This window comes from Phalacrocorax aristotelis, chromosome 7 (assembly GCF_949628215.1).
Source record: "Phalacrocorax aristotelis chromosome 7, bGulAri2.1, whole genome shotgun sequence".
Taxonomy (NCBI): domain Eukaryota; kingdom Metazoa; phylum Chordata; class Aves; order Suliformes; family Phalacrocoracidae; genus Phalacrocorax; species Phalacrocorax aristotelis.
In genome coordinates, this window is record NC_134282.1 from 19,360,738 (window position 1) to 19,377,714 (window position 16,977).

The 16,977-nt window shown below is 60.7% G+C and overlaps 1 protein-coding gene across 2 annotated transcripts in view; it reads right to left on the reverse strand.

Moving 5' to 3' along the window:
- Positions 1 to 13,953, reverse strand: part of EPHB3 (EPH receptor B3) — a 28,258-nt gene extending 14,305 nt beyond the window's left edge. For both annotated transcript variants that reach the window (XM_075099188.1, XM_075099187.1), the window contains exons 1-2: positions 13,773 to 13,953; positions 289 to 353 (exon numbers count right to left, since the gene is read on the reverse strand). In XM_075099188.1, coding sequence (XP_074955289.1) covers positions 289 to 353; positions 13,773 to 13,860 — 153 coding nt within the window. In that variant the 5' untranslated portion in view covers positions 13,861 to 13,953. The remainder of the gene's footprint in view (positions 1 to 288; positions 354 to 13,772) is intronic.
- Positions 13,954 to 16,977: the final 3,024 nt, after the last annotated feature.

Consider the following 16,977-nt stretch of genomic DNA (forward strand, 5'->3'; position numbering starts at 1 on the left):
ACTGGGCAACAGTCAACAGGGAGGAGAAGCAGCTGCGCCTCCACCTGTCCCAATCCTCCTGGTCATCAAGGTGACTAAGAGCAACCTGGGCCAGGGACCATGGTGCTCCTGCTCTGCCAGCATGGAGTCAGGAGGAGACAGTTTCACGAGGCAAGAGGATAAGCACGGGAGGGAAGAGGCAAGATGCAGCCAGCTCCACAAAGGCTCTGGCAAGCAGCCCTGATTCCCATGGGGCCAGGGCCGGCTGTGCCCTTTGGAGGTCAGGACCAGGGCTGGCTCCAGACTTACCCCCGTCTCCGGATGAGTTGTCCATGCCAACTCAGAGGTCACCCACTTCGTGTCCATCAGGGTCTCTGGAGGGAGAGGGAGGAGAGAAAGAAGTAATTGGAGACGAAGGCCAAGATTAGAGGGAAAAAAACAGGAGGAATGGGGGAGAGGAGAGCCGAGGCTGACATTTCTGCAGAAAACAGCAACTTGGGGGGTGAGACTTGGTGGGAGGAGGGGGGAGCGGCGCAGACAGACTCCAGATTTCTCTTCTCCTGTCAGGAGAACAGGAAGAGCGAGGTGTCCCCGGAGAGCTGTGCTGGAGTGGGGAAGCAGCAGGATGAGGAGTCGGCCAGGTGGCGAGGGGGGGACAGGCTGCCACCCCAGCCACCAGCGTGGCCAGCCATGCCTCCAAGCCAGTGCAAGGGGGTACCAGAGGAGGGAGACTGGGTGCCCCCATCCACGCCCTCCCCCTCTGCTTTGGCAGGGCGCGTATTTACTGTGGCTGGGGTTGAAAGGGCCTGTTCCCATGACAGGGCGGTGCGGGCCAGGCAGGTTTATCCAGAGGAGGAGGGACTGGCAGGCTGCTCTCCCAGAGACGCCCCACATCACTCATTTTACAAGAGGGGAGAAGAATTTGACCGTCTGGCCAACATTCCTGGAGCAGACTACAAGACAAACCACCCCGGCAGCATTCCCCAAACAGCCCCAGCCCCAGCCTTGGGGGAGCAAGACGCTTGTCTGGGAAGAACTGCAATTGCAGGCAGCTGTCTCCAATCCCAGGCAGAGCCGCACAGCTCCACACAAACACCACGCGCAAAAATCAGGAGTGAAACGCAAGGACTGAGTAGATGACATGCTATGGGGCTGGTGCCAACGGCCCCTCTGTGGGCGGCTGGCTCTGCAACCCCCACTCCAGGGATGGCCCTGTAGGCTGTTTGGAGGTGAGCAAGCACCACTGGGGTCCTCTGGCCCCTCTCCTGGCCAGGGGGGTTCTGGGGCAACAGCCCCCTGCAGACCCTGGTCTGCTCAGAGGGACTCCAGTGCCTGCTCCAAGCAGACCCCAGGACCAGCTCCAAAATGCCTCCCTCCTGAGGGCATCCCCCTCCCCAGCTACAGGCATGGCCCCATCCCAGGCCCTACACAGCTCCCCAGGGGCTGTCCCTCAGCCCACCTAGCCCCAATATGCAGGACGGAGACCTATGGCTCTCCAGCCCCCAGAGCTGGTGGCAGGCTGGGAGCCACTTGCTTGACGGCTGGGTACAGGACATGCTGGGGCAGCTCAGCTGTGCCAGGCACCATGGCTCAGCCCCAGAAGCGAGAGGCAGTTTCAGCTTCTTTCCTTCCACCCCAGGAAAACCACAGGCTGACCCAGCCAGGGAGGAAGTATAGAGGAGGAAGGAAATGTTCAGGTGTCACAGGGTTCTGGATGAAGCCCGGCTGGAGGTAAATACCTTCCTCCCATGTCCCACTACAGGGAGACCCGCCAGCAGCTTCTGAGACAGCACCCACAGACAGGCCAGGAGCACAGGCTGCAACTGCCACCATGGCACAGATAAACAAGCACATTCAGGACATGTGGGCTCTCTGACCCACCTTGCTGTTTGCCAAGATCCCAGCCCAGCCAGCAAGCCTGCCTCTCGCCCAGGCTGCACACATAGAACAAATATAAATGCAGTCCCATTGCAGGCTACCAGTGCCACCAGCAGATATGGCACCAGGGAGAGCGAGGAAAACCCCTCGTGGTGCCAGCTCTCCAGTCAGGAGAGGGTCAGGGGGCAGCATCTACAACAGGAAGGACAAACTGACTACCAGCTCTTGTTTGCAACCAGGAGGAGCGCAGAGGTGGTTATTAGGCAGTAGTTATTTGCTGTTTCTCAAAAAACACAAACTAGGGGCATCTGGCAAAAATAAAAGGAGAGAAGGAAGGGAGCCCTCCACCAAGCGGGTAATGCGGGGGGACTCATGACAAGGACACCAGAAGGGCCAGGGCATAGGATGGGGCTGGGCACTGATGGGGCAGCCTCTGCCTGGTCCCGAGGAACTGCCTGCCCAGGGGATGTGCAAACTGCCATCCTCTCCACTCCCTTTCCCCACAGCATCAGCTACTGCCAGCAGGGGCCCAACACAGCTTGGCACAGCCACAAGACCTCTCCAAGATGCCGTGGTGCTTCCCAGACCCCTGCGCTGGGACTGCTCCCGGGGAAGGCAACCTATGCTGGACCATGGGGAAGCAAGTTACAGAACAGGGCTGCCAGCACCTCTCTGAGGGCTGACCCTGTACTGGCTGCCCTAATAAGGGCACAGCAGTGCCATGCAAGGGCTCAGGCATGCCGTGCTGGCGGAGGAGCAGAGCCAAGCGCACGCTCGGCCCTGACAGTGTGCCGGGCTGCCAAGTGCCAGTGCAGAGACCCCGTGTCAGTCTAGCCAGCCAAGGGCCCTGCTCCTGGCACAAGCAGCTGGGTGGGTGTTTCTGCAGGAGGGCTAGACCTGGCAGGAGGAGTGGGGAAGTGGTGCCCTGTGTGCTCAGGGACGGGGCAGTGTGGGTGCGCGGCCACAGTGGTGAGTCAGGCTGGGGAGATGGGGATCTGGGTGGCAGGGCGTGCCCGCGAGCAGGGCAGCATGAGGATCCCATGGCTAGCTGCAGCAGAGCAGGGCTGGACCTGACCATGTGGGCATCCCTGCTCCTGGGGCAGGAGGGGAGCTTTGCTCCCCAAACCTGCCTAGCATGTGTGGGACCTCCCTAGCATGCCAGCAGCCCCCATGCTGGCCTGGCTGGACAGGGTACGTGGGCAGCTGTACCCAACAGCAGCACCCTTCCCTATGAGCGCAGGGTAGAGATGTGTCTCAGACAGGAGGCTGGCTGCCTGCATCCTAATTTGACAGCATCTGCCATCTGACCGGCAGAGGACGTGGAAAAAAAACCTGACAGAGCCAAGCTGGCCACTGGTGCAAGAGCCACATAAACTGCACAGCGAGAGTGAGGAGGTGAAATAATAAAAATGAAATCACTGAGCAACTCAGGTAAAGGAAACGGGCCAAGAACAGATGACAGCAGGGGTTTCCTGCAGCCACAGGGGCGAGCAGGGCCAGGTGGGGTCAGCAGAGCTCCCCAGCCCCTCACAGGCCACCGCCCCTGAAGGTCATGGGCGGAAAGCCCCGCAGGCTGCTGCGCTGTGTGGTTCTGGGGCCGCCAGCAGCATGCTGAGCCAAGCTCAGCTGCAGAAACTACTCTCTGCCCTTAAAGCTGCTGCAGAGATCTTGTGGCAGCCTGGCATCGAACCTGTGTCCTTTCTCCACCCAACACCGGGGCACACCAAGCACTGGCCCCCCATGAAAGAGACATGTGCTAGTGTCTGGGGCTGGGGAAACATGCAAGCACCGGTTTTCAGTGCTTCAGGAGCAGCCAGCTGCTCTCTCCCTCCAGCATATGGTGCCAGAGATCAGCTTGGAGGCAGCACCGGCAGTTTCCTGGTTTGCAGGTGCTTCAGAGGGACATGAACAGCATCAGGGCTGGCTAAACAGTTGAGTCAAAGCCACCTCAATCCCACGCACCACAGCGAGAGCCCAGTCCCATTAGCCAATGGGTCATTGGCCTCCAATTTTGCCAGCTTGTGGAAGTCACCCTAAGGCTTACTTTATCACTGTCTGCAGCACTTGGGGGCTGTCCTTTCCTTACCTCCAGCTGGGCAAAGGCAAAGGGTGCTGCAAGAGCCTTACTATGCTTCAGCGAGTGCAGCAGGCCATGGTCGACTCCACATAAAAGCACGATTTCCATGCCATGGCAGAGTGGGATCCCAGGGCAGGGAAAGAGCCTCACTCCTCAGATGGGATTGCAAGCATCGCTCCAGCTACCTCCTCCCTACCCTGAAAAATCTCCTCCCATGTGCACCCTAAGCTGCAAAATCCAGGGGTCCCCTGCCAGCAGCCCTCCCATCACCTCCACAGAGTCCTCAGCAATTTGCTGGGTGTTTGAAGCCCTGGCGAGGACCCATCTGGAGCCAGGGACCTCTTCCTCCCTGCGCAGGGGCTCAGGAATGTGGCGTGCACGGTCTGAGGCCAGCAAAAACGTTTGAACTCCCCCCTCTAAGAGGCCCAGAGAGCCCGTCTCGCGCTGCTGAGCGGCAGACGCGCAAGGCAGTGACGGCTGAGCCAGAATGGGGGGGATAAAAATTCTTTCAAGATGAAGCCGCTGGGGAAGACTCAATCGTCTCCACCAACCAGCTCTGATTTGAACGCTCTTGCCTTTGAACACAGGGACTGACGGCTTTTATCAGGATGCACTGGCAAGGTAGGATGCCAGCTCCTTGCCCCACCAAGGAGAAGGCAACTCGTGCAAATCTAGAGCATCCTGAAAGAAGGCAAGGGAGGAAAGTTAGTAAAGACGCCCACACAGCCTCGCTGCAAACAGAGGAACCTGTTCTGCAACGTGCCCATGCTCTCTGGGAGCTATGCACACCATGGCACCACGTCTGCAAGAGCTTGGTGTGGGGTGAGTGGCCCAGCCATGCTGAGCTCCTGTAGACAGCATCGATGGCTGGGCCATTTGCCCCAGGACACAGCTTGGCTTTCACCATGGTCGCTGCTCACAGTGGTGCTGGATCCCTCTCCCCCTTGCTGCCATGCTGTGCTCCTCTGGAAGGAAAGGCAGCTTGTTTAGGGATGCACTTTTAATCTTGGTGATTGCCTGCTAGTCAAAAAGCCACCAAAAGGGGCATCTCCCCACATATTTTAATTTCCTCCTTGGTTTTGAAGATAATTACAGCAGGAGCAAGTGGCCTTGTGTGCTCCCCATTCAAGCACCTATCGATACAATTAATCCCGGCACCGTTCTGAGTAGCGGCACAAAGGGCCTTTGGTGTAAGGTCCTTTATCTGGGAACAAAGAGCTGCCTGTGGGAGAGAACCTGAGGTTGCACTTTTCCTGCTGACGAGCATTTCCCATACACAAAAGCTGAGCCACACATATCGCCCTGTGTGCATGTCAGGTCTGGGAGACCCCACGACACATTTTCCTGGAGCGTGCCGCCCACCCGGATCCCTCCTCCTCCTCTGGGAGGGTCCTTCCCCCTCTGACCCCAGCTAAACTCTGTGGCCATCCTCTTCCCGCGCAGGGTATGGCCCTGCTCCAAGGCTAGGGGACTCACACATGCTGCCTGCAAGGGGATAGCACTCCCGTTTTGCTCAGCCCAAGGCAGAGCACGTGCTCCATGGACATGGCACCCCACAGATGGCAGCTTCAGAGCAGTCGTGCTAGGAGGTTTCAGCATTTGACAGCCCCTCATGCATAAGCTGCACTGTGGGGAAGGGGAGGCTCTTGCTAATGCAGCTGAGAGCCAGGAGAGCAGTGAGGAAGACTGCAGCCAGGGAGGGAGGGAGGCAGGTAGCTGGCAGGGCACCCATGGGGCTGGCAGAACCCAGGGTGGGCTGGGAGTACCCATGGCAGAGGTGCCAGGCACTGGGTTTGGAAGCCTGGCAAAAGTGATGGTAGATGCTGTCTGCCAGCTCCCTCTGCAGGGATGGCGCTGGGAGCACTGTCAACATTCTGTGCAGCCCATACACCTTCATCCTCCCCTGGGAATCCTGTCTCTCCCAGGGCCCCCTTCTGCATGCCCGGCCACCCAAGCGTCCAGAGCAAGGCCAAGGGGCTGTGCAGGGTCCCACCCTTGTCCTCCCCAGCTGTTGAGCTGGGCAGACCAGGGGTGGTGTGGTTCAGCCCAAGGGAAGGGCTGGAGTGCTCCCTATCGCCGCCCACGCTGGGAACCTGTCCTTACGCCCAGAAGGGCACCCGCTGCTCCCCAGTGCTGACAGGGGAGACGGAGGGCTGCCGTGGGAGCCAGCCCCCCACCCCGTCCCTCTCCAGGGGGATGCGGGGGCTCCATTTGCCTATGCCCACCAATGCACACTTGCCTCAGGTCCAGGGTGAGCCAACAACTTGCCAACGAACTGGGAACAAAGGGATGGGGGGGTAAGGGGGGGCCTGTATCACAGCTGTGGCCCTTTGTGCCAAGGGCGTTTGGCCCATCATCAAAGGGGATCGGATTTGCTGAGGCAAATGATGACACATCCACTTCAAGCGGGGCAGGTTCTGCCTGCTGCTGGAGGCGAGCCACCAGAGTGAAGAAGTACTGTGGGCACTTAATAATAGACTCATTATTTCTGCATTATGGCAGGGCCCAGAGGCCCCAACTGAGATTAAGGCCCCTTTGTACACACCATACACGCACGCACAAGGGCAAGCAGTCCCTGCCCCAGACAGCCTGGCCAAGGATGGGGACCATTGCCAGTCCCGGCACCATGATAAGCTCACAGAAGAGACCAAGACGCCAATTCCAAGGATGCTCCAAGGATGCATCCTCCATTTCCCAATCCCACACCTGCACTGGGGTATAACCACCTCACGTGGGGACACAGCTCCATGGCTCCAAGCCATCGGCCAGCTGCATCTCCCTCACAGTCCCCCCCACCTGACCCCAATACCCTGCACCTTCTGGATGCGCCAGATCCAGCTCCTGGATGACCGGGAGCTGCCAGGCACGTGGGACGGAGGGGGATGGGAATGCTCCCTCCCTTCAGCCTTGCCCCATCTCCCACCGGTCGACCGCTAACTGGCTGAAGAGGGTTTTCCGGCCGCGTGCTCCTCACCAGGAGCTGTTTCCTGATGGCCGAGAGACAGACTGAAGCATGTGAGAGGGGACAGGTGCCAGCCCTGCAAAAAGCAGATCAAGTGGCAGCGCCCAGGATGTGGGGAGGGACTGGTGTTTCTTTCCTCCCGGTCACGCACCGGGTTGAGCCAGGGAGGGCAGATTTCTGCCATTTTACAAGCAGGGCCATGCCAAGCTGGGTTCCAGCGCCTGCCTTGCATGCGACCCCCCATCCAAAGCACAGTACTTGCAACCTGGGGCTTTTGCAGGATGGCAGGCTCCTGCCCTGCAATCGTACGCCAAGAACACGTGCAGCCCACTGCCTGAGCCCTGCCAGGACCTGGTCCCGCAGAAAGGCTGTACTGATGCCGGGAAAGGACGCGAGCCAGCTGCCTGAGTCCAGCCCTGCACTGCAATTACAGTTCTATTAATACCGCAGGGATTTCGGATGTCAGAGCCTGGTGTGCCACACTGGGGTCAGCTCAGCTGGGGAAGAGCTGCCATTCCTGCCCATGTGGTAGATGCGCCCTGGTGCTCGCTGCTTTGGCTTCCCCAGGGGGAAAAGCCAATTTCGCTCTGCCAGGCAGCAGGCAAGGGGAATGGACAGACCCCACATACAGCCTCTCAGCCCTGCCTGCTGCCAGACACCCTGCTGGCCTTAAAACAACTGCCGCCTGCTTGGGACAGGTATGTCCCTGCCTGACCCAGGGGAAGGGGCTGCCCGTTGCAGCTCTCCACCATGGGGACAATGTGACCAGCCGCACCGGGCAGGCAGGAGCTCTACAGCCAGCAGACAGGAGAGATTTATAGGTCACCATCCCCAGCAGGAATGGCCATGCAGCCGCCCTCCACTGCCACAGAAATAACTCATCCGACTGGGAGACACCAGACCTGATCAAGCCACGAATGCCATCAACCAGGATGTAGGCAGCAAATCAGCCTGCAAAGCCGCCTTCGTTTCCAGGCCCTGCTATGACAGGGACACTGCACCTCCCTCTGCGGCCCCATTGCCCTGTGGCCATGGCTTCACGGGGCCACCAGGCTGAGGCAGGCTGGCGCAGGTGGATGGAGAGCCCTGAAGTCCCCAGGGGATGGAAGGGAATGCGGTCAGTGTTACAGGCTTGCCTCTGTGGGGCAACCATTTGTGGCCAGCTGAGATCCAAAAGGCCCCTCTCCCCCCTCCAGCTCCATTTTTTTCCAGGTTGTACTTTTGGAAAGAGCCCAGGGAAGGAGTAATAATATTTTAAAGAAAAAAAACAAAAACCCCACCCCTCCCCAAAAAAGGTTACTTGCTACACATCCAAAGGTTCGCCCCACAGACGGGGCGGGTTGGCTGCCAAGCTCCATCCCATCCCGGCTGCGCAGAGCAGGAGTTTCTGCCAAGATCTCCCTCCTCTCTCCTGCCTGGGGCAGTTACCCAAATCTCTGCGCTGCTCTCTGTTCGCTTCCTCGGCTCTCCTCAAGCACCAAATCCATCTGGAACTGCTTAAACCCAAATATCTCCCCCCCTTCCCCACCTCCCCCACCCCCAAAGTCAGATTCTTCTGGAGTTAAAACAAGCACAGAGTCAGGAGGGGGTGCCGGGCCAGGCTGACTCGCTCCTTCATTTCAGTTTAATTTCTGGGGAACTAGAATAAATCTGTTCCTGGCGATCGTTCAAGCCCTGCACATTTTTCTCATTAATAAAAAAAGGCCTTGGATCGCACGCCGCGTGTGCATGCGCGCCTGCCGAGCACCCCCCTCCCCGCTCGGTCCCTCCCGCACCCCAGCCCTCGCTGGGCGGGTGCTGAGCGCCCAAAGGACAAGCAGGACCGGCTGGGGGGGGCCGGTGTTCCCTCCTCGGGACGGGTTTCAGCAGCCATGTGCTACAGCCACACCTCAAAGAGGAACAGGGAGGCCGAAATCTCTCCCTGCTGTAGCCACCAGACAGGAAAGCCCCTGGGGAGGACTCCCCTGGGAGGGGCCAGGGACCCAGGGAGGTGGCGTCCCGGCTGTGTTCGTTTCCTCCCCCCCCACCCGGCATCCCAGCCCCTGCAGGGCCCCCAGGGCATTCCTGGGGAGGGGGCCGGGAAACAGGTGTTTGTCAACAGCTCCTGCCACATGCGTGAGAAACGCCAGGCCCCAGCAGCATGGAGCTTAGCGATGGGCAAAACTAAAATAAAAAGGACCCCCCCCAGCAATCCTTCCCCCTCACCAGCCTGGGACCCCTGGCCAGCACACGCTGGCACGCGCGAACGCTCTCTGCGCGGGGCCGGCGCTCAGCACTGCTGCCGCGCTCCTGCCGCTTCCCAAGATGGCTCCCTTTCCTCCTCAGAGGGGCGGCCATGCGAAGCTGGCTCAGGGCTCACTCCCTCCTGCCTCAGGGAGCGTGGGCCAGCAGGCTCGGCTGTGCTGAGGGGAAAGCAGGCGCCAGGGGAAGGCTGCAACCCCTCTGGAAATGGTGCCCCTGCGGGAAGGGGACTCAGCCCCACTCCTGAGCTCGGCCCCACAAGGCCTTGATGGTTGCGCTGAGGGTGGGCCATGCTGAAGCTCAAGCATGGGAGGATGAGGCCTCGCCAAGCCTGGCCCTCTGCAGGCAGGCTACCCTCCGGCTGTACAAAATGGCTCTCCGTGTGTCCCCATGGGGTCTGCACAGGGGCTTGCTCCACGAAGGGATGGCCTGTGCCCTGCCCCAGCCCGAGTACAGGACTGATTTGTGAGGAGCAACAACAACAACAAAAAAACAACACATAAATTCAAATGGGACCGTCCCAGCAGGTGGGAGTGCCACTGTAAAACACTGCTTGGCCTTCAAGATGGCAGCTCACCCCCAGGGGCGCAGGGGCGTGCCCAGCTCCATGTAAGGGGCTTCACAGCAACAGAGGGGCACCCCCAACCCCACCACCCCCCAAATGCTTTGCTTGGGAACGCACCCATTCCCGAAGTGCCACCAACTCATCATGGCTTCAACCCCAGGGAAGCTCAGGGCAATGGCAGCCACCAGCTGACCACAGCCCATGAAGACAGTCCCCCTTTCCAGGGGGGCTCCTTGGGGTGGGAGGCTGGCACCCACCCTGCCACCTCAGAACGGGGATCCTGACCCCAGGGCTGTGGTACCCTTCCCCCAGTGCGGCTCCCAGGCAGAGACGCTTAATCCTGACAAACCAGTTTGACTCAGCACAACAGGAACAGCTACAATTTTAAAAACATGCAAGTCTGTGATTCAGATTGCTCGGGCTGTTTTAATTAAACGCCAAGCTCCCCTGCTCCAGTGGCAGCAGCAAACGGCTCACGGAAAGAAAATGCAACAAACTGGTTTCCCCAAATATCTCTCACAGTAAGTCATCACAACAAAACAAGGAGTTTCGGTTCATTCCTTAAAAACCAGAGGCCGCTATTCTCAATCGTGAACACTGGCCGGGCATGGCCTGGCAGCCGCAGCCTCACTGGCTGAGCCATATGCCAGGGAGAAACGTGGGGCTGCGGACAGACCCCAGTGCTGCAAGTTTTCCCTCTCCCTGGCTCTCCGCATGCTCCACTTGACACAAAGGAAAGCCCTTCTCCTCCCTGCCTCGGGAGCACAGACAGAGTGGGCTTCCTCAAGCAGAGTTTTTAGCAAGGAATGGGAGGTTTAATGAATCCAGCGAATACTGTGGAGCCCCACAACCTGCCTTTGCTCACAGCCCTACCCCAAGCATCAATAAAACAGCAGGACTAACTTCCCCCCATCACCCTGCCGAGAAACATGCCATTTCAGTGAAAAGTAATTAAACGGAAAGCAAATCTCCCTGCCAAGAAAATACCTGGCAGTTCCAGTACAGGGATCAATTAAGCAGGGGTTTGTCGGTGCAGAGAGGAGCGTGGTCAGCCTGTGTAACGCCTGGCGGGGGTCTGGGAGCTGCGAACAGGCAGAACCCAGATGTGGAAACCCCCCCGCCGAAATCCTCCTGCTTTAGAGTTTGGGTTTTTCACTAGAGCCCGAGCTGGCTTGGGGCTATGCACAGCAATGCGATGCCTCCACACGGGGGTTTCATGGGGGAGCGTGCAGGAAAACCCAACTTTAAACAGAGTCCCATGCCCAGAAAGGCATGAGACACCCGGCAGAGCAGCTCCTCTGGAGAGCAGGTCATGGTCCCAGCCCACCCGCAGCCCTGGGGTGATGGCAAAGAGAGCCTGCAGCCATCTACGCTCCCTTGGGCCAGGGCATTTTGAAGCCTGGGGTTTTATCCCTGGATGGTTGGCAAGGGCCTCAAATGCAGCAGTCTCCCCACACCATTTCACTGCATCCACTCCCCGCAGGGCCTCTGCTCCCACAGCCCCGCCGGGACAAGCTTCTCAGCTTCAACCCCTGCACTGGCGAAAGGATACGCTGTTGCCCCCGGATAGAGCATTCCTTCTGCAGCCAGCCCGGGGACTGCTGAACCGGAGAAGAAAAACACATTGTGACTTCAAACAGACCCAGCGCACTTACAGGATCTGGAGAGAAACCATTTTCTCCTCGGCAGCACAAAGCCCTCACTGAGCTGCTGCTGAGTGCGGCTTTTCCCCTCCACCCCCGTGGGGCCTTGTAAAGAAACCCAATTCTCCGCCATCCCTCCGGGAATGGGCAGTGCTGTCCAGCCTCAGAGGCCCGTGCCCTCTTAGCTTGGCACTGGCTGCAAGCCCGGCCCGACGCCCCCTCAGAGGGGACAGCAAGGTAGCTGGGTCTGGGGACCGCTCGCTGCTGTTGTCATCTGCAGGAGGTGTGTGTAGATTTATGGCCATGCCAGATTTATGATCAGCACTAAAACACCGGAATGAATGTGCACACTAGATTCATGCTAACCGCCCAAACGTGCCAGTCCCCGTCAGGCAACAGTGTCGCGAACGGCCAGAAATGCCCAGCGCAGCAGAAGCACGGGATCTTGCTGACCCCGACATGAGCAACGGCTTCCTAACGCTGGGCAAGGCAGAAACCTCTCCAGGCACAGCTGCAACTTTCCCTCCAGCTTGGACAAAAGCAAAGGGGAAAAAAAAAAAAAAAAAAGAAAATCCTAGGGGAATCAGGGCCAGCTCCAAACATGCTGGGCGGCTGCCAGCCAGCCCGCCCCAAAGCAGTCCCATGGGGCTGGCACCCAGCTGTGCCCTGACCTCCTCGGGTGGTGCGTTTGGCCCCTGACCCCTCTGCACACTCGAGAAGCTGAGAAAACCCAGCCACTCCTCAGCAGGAGCTGTTTGTTTTCTCTCCATCCGGCTCTTCACACCACTCCGTCCCGTGGCGGCAGCGGTGGGGCAGAGGCCAGGGCTCCCTGCCTCCCCGAGGACCGGCGGGACAGTCCCTTGGCGATGCACGCCGGTGCTGCCAGCCCCCACGCGGGCTTTCCTTCTCTGGTTCCCAAACTGCTGATGGGAAGTGGGTTGTGGGGAGCTGCCCGCAGGCGTGGTGCCCCGCCAGGCTCCCTGCCCACAGCTTCACCCTCCTGCACCCCTCCAGTAGTCAGGGCTCCCCGGGGCAAGCTCTGCCCGGCGGTCCCCGGCAGATGGCTAGGTGCAGACAGGCTTCTCCCTTTCCCTCCTGCCGCGGGGCTCCCGCTCAGCCCGGAGCTCACGCACCGAGCAGGCCCGCAGCTTCGTTTCCACCGGCGTACAAAGGAGGACGATTTTTTTTTTTCCCTTTAAAGGGGAAGAAAAACTCGCAGGGAGGGAGCGTTAAAAGAAACATGGGCAACAAGCACACCCCCTCCCCCCCAAAACTTTCTACGAAGCCCAACCGTGTCGCCCGTACACACGGCCCGTGGAAGGGCTCCTGCCCACGGCCACCCCCCGTTGCCGCAGCCCAAACCCCACACCGCGGGGCCGCGGCAGCGGAAGCCCGAGCACAGAACTGCCTCTGAGCACACAAAAGCCCCCGCCGCCCCCCGGCCTAGAGCCACCGACAGCTCCGCTCCGCCCGGGCTTTCTCTCTTCCCTCCCTACCCGGTCCCCTCCCGCCGCTCTGGCAGCGGGTTCGGTTACCGGACACCGGAGCGTCGCAGCCTCCGGCCGGAGCCGCGCACACTTTTGTGCCGAGACAAAAACCCGCCCGGACCCGGGCCTCGTCCTCCTCTGTGTGGGCCGCCTCGCTCGCCCCGGGACGCCCCGGGCTCCCCCGGGTCCCCCGCGGGTCCAGGAGCCGTTTTTCTCACTCGGAGCCCGGGTGGCGACGGCGCTGCCCCATGGCCCGCGATTCACCCTCCGAGGGGGAAACAATTCACCCTCCTTCTGTCCCCGGCTCACCGGAGCGCGGGGGCTGCCCTCCTCCCCTCTTTCTCCCCCCCACCCGCGGGGGCGGCCGACCCGCGAAGCGCAGCCCCGCTCGGGGATGGATGCGACACGCGTGGCGACTCGCCCCGGCGGTCCTACGCCGAAGCCTCGGGGATTAAGGCGGCAGCCGCGGCGAGCTCCGCCAGGGAAGGGATGGAGCCGGACACGGCACACGGACACTCCTCCGGCGGCCCTACCAGATCTGGCACGCCGTGAGCTTCCACTGAAAGAAATATTAATTTTCCAGCCCTCTCCGTCGTGGCGAAAAGCCCCGGAACGTGAACCGAGTATCCAACGAGGCGCCGCTCCCTGCCAGCGGCCGCCGGCCGCGGCCGCCGCGCCTTGGCTGCGCCGGGCTCGGTTCCACGGGGCGTTGACTCTGAAGCCTACTGAGGGCGCTGGGAGCGGGGCTGGGGCGCGCTGCGGCGGCGAGCTTCCCCGCGGGGCCAACTGGGCGCCCACGGCGCGATGAGTCGAACCGATCCGAGCCGGTGGACGCCGACGGGGCCCGGTGGGCCGGGGACACCCCGGAGGGTGCGTGTGTGTGTGTGCGCGGTCGCACGGGCCCCGGTGCAGCAGGCGGGCACGCCCGCCCGGTACTCACCCTCCAGAGCGCGGCGGCCGCCGGGGAGCAGCAGGAGCAGGAGGAGGGGGAGCGGCGGCGGGGGGGCCCCCGGTCGGGCGGTGGCCATGGCGGGGCGGGGGGCGGTGCGGGCGGCCCCGCCGCGCTGTCCCGAGCTCGGCGCCACGCGCGGCTCCTCTCGCCACCGCGCCACGCTCGCGCTCTGGCGCCGCCGCCGCCGCTGCGGCCGCTCAGCCGCGCGGGGCGGGGCCGGCCCGCCAATCAGCACTGCCCCTGGCAACCCGGCGCCCCTGGCGACGGGCAGCGTGCCGTCCATTGGGCGGCGGTAGGGAGTGGGGAGGAGCCTACGCAGAAAGATGAATTGGAAGGGGCGGGCACTGCCCGGCGCTCCCCTGGTGGCCACGCCCCCCGGCGCGGGAGGCTCAGGGCGGAGAGCGCGCCCCACCCAGCGGTCGCCCGCGGAACTGAGCTCTTAAAGGGGCCGCGCTCTCGGCCCGCCCCGCAGTCTCGGGCCTGCCCTGCCCCGCCCTGCCCCCCACGGGGTGCGGGTGAGTGCGTGAGCCTGTTAGTGTGCCTGTTGACAGGCCCATGGGCCCCTCTGTGCCCCACCACCAGCAGCCTGGTTTATCTGTGCCATCCAATGCCATCCTATCCTCTACAGTCCCATCCCATCATCTCACGCACCTCCATCCCTGAGGATGTTCAAAAAACATGTAGACGTTCCACTTCAGGGCATGGTTTAGGACGCATGGTGCTGTTCGGTCGACGGTTGGACTTGATGATCCTAGAGTTCTTTTCCAACCTTAATGATTCTATAATTTTATGGATCCCACCCTGTGTGATCCCATCTCACCCCATCCTGTCCCATTCCATCACATCCCACCCCATCCTATTCCTGTCCTCACTGCACCATGATTCCGACCCCAGTGACAGGGCTGAGCGCTGGGATCCTGGCCAGTGTGACACCCTGCAGTGATCCCCCCGCAGTGATCCCCCCCGAGCCCCCTTCCCTCACCTCCAGCATGCCTTCCTCACCACACTCCTGGGAGATGGTGCCGGCTACCACTCACGCAGCTACGGCCTCCAACCTCCACACACCTCTGTGGGTGCCTCAGTCCTCTCCCCGTTCTCTCACCCCATTGCCATGGGGACGTTTTGGGATCCTGTGTGGGACAGACTCTGCTCCCTCAGCATGGTCCACACACACTGTCCCTGTGGCTGGAGCAGGCATTGCCACCTCCTTCAGAGCAGACATATCCCTGCCGTGCCGGGCGCGGGACACGGGCTGCAACCTGTCCCGGCCCTCCTGGCCACACCACAGATCTCCTCCTCAGATGCCTGGGGAGGGTTGGCCTTGGCTGAGGGCTGAGCAAAATCCTCCGACTCCCTGATTTTGGGGCATTTTGACGCCCCTGGTCTCCAGGGTGGCCGGGAGCTCCGGCAGGTCCAGAGTAGGGGGCTTGCATGGCTGGGTGCTTCACCCTCGGGGCAGCCTTACCCTGCAGCACAGCCATCTGGGCTGACCTCACCGCAGCAGCCTGCCATCTGCAAGTAGCACCTTGCTGCAGCGCTCCCCGCCCCAGAAACCTGCCCCAGAAACTCCCTCTCTGTGAAGCCGGGACCCCATCCCCGCACTGGTGAAGCAGGGTGGCTGCAGGCCCGTGCTCCCAGCCACCTTCCCTGTGGCACTCGGCAGGAGTGGGAATCTGGGTGGTTATCGGGGCTGGCTGTGGTCGGCCTCTGCCTTGCGGATAGATGCAGAGTGTGTGCATGCTGCCTCCTCCTTCTGCTGCACAAACCCACCAGGGTCATGGATGAGCATTTTCCTTCCTACACACAGTAGTATTTGGCTTCTCAAGCCCCGGCCAGTGAGAGTGGCACAGGCCTGGCCTCTGCTTGGGCTGCTGAAAATTTGGAGATGATCCATTCCGGTTTCCTGTTGCAGGAATGCTGGCATGCCCTGGGAGCTGCGGGGAGTCTCACCAGGATGCTGTTCCCTGAGGGCTGCCACAGTGCCCCAGCACTACCAGGTACAGTCCACGACGGGAAAAGCCGTGCTCAAGAGAGCCAGTGTGCTCACTGAAGACAGGACATGGCGTAGGACTGTGATAAATCTCAGCAAGGGACAGAAGCAGCAGCAAGTGGGGTATTTCACCCTCCAGGTAAAAGGATACAGTTGGGGATCAAAGCAGCAGAAAGGGTGTTGCCCTGGTAGAAAATACCAAAGTTTCAGCAAAGAAGCAAAAAATTATTGGTTTGGACATGCTGTCACTCAAGGAGACGAGCAACGGAGAAGTGAGTGGTGCAGCCGGCACCATTAACACATATGCTGGGGTATGATGCTGTGCCAGCGGGTAACGAGAGCAGTGGGGGCTAATGGAGACACCAAGAAACTTAACCATGGGCCAGACTCAGGGTGGGGAGATGCGCTGTCTCACTGCGAAGTCACTCCAGGGAAATCCTCCCTGCCAGAGATGCCGTACCAACCCCTGCAGCCAGAGCCTGCCGGCTTAGTGAGATGCAGGCACCTTGTTTATTCTGTGATTCCAGAGGTCTAAGTTACCCAAGCACAAAATTTCTGAACAGAGCACATGGGGAAATTGCTTATTCACACTTGAATAACTTAAAAATGGCTGAACCAATTTTACTTAAACTTTCCCCAAGAATTCCCCTTGGAGCCAAGCCATGCCTGGCAAATTTCAGCCCAAAAGGAATTTATTTCAGAAAAAGGACGAGAAACTGGAGCAGGGAGCGGGGAGGCGCGGGCGGGGGGAGGATGCTCCATATAATCCCCTCTCTCCCCACACGCTGTAATTAATGAGCCCCCTCTTGCTCCCACCGGGCTGGTGCTACCAGTTGGCCTCTCCCTGGGGGCTCATGCTCCCCCGGTGCAGGCAGGCGCTGTGCATGGTCCCGGCCGGGGGCTGAGGATTTTGGGGCCTGGCCAGCAGCGGCGCAGGTAGCTGACTGGGGAGCCCCGCGTCGCTGTCTGGGTGTTGCAGCCAGCGGGCGGCCCTGGGAGCAGTGCTGGCAGAGCTCCGGCGCCTGCACAATAGGAAATAACTGTGGTAACTGCGTGGTATTTGCTGGCAGGGTCTGGCTCTGTAACGCCAACCCGTCTGCTTGTGCAAGGACTCGGTGCTTGAGGACGGCGCTGCTGTGGCCCCGGGGGACGGGGTGATGTCACATGCATGCCCATAGAAACCCAATCATCTCCTGAACCTGC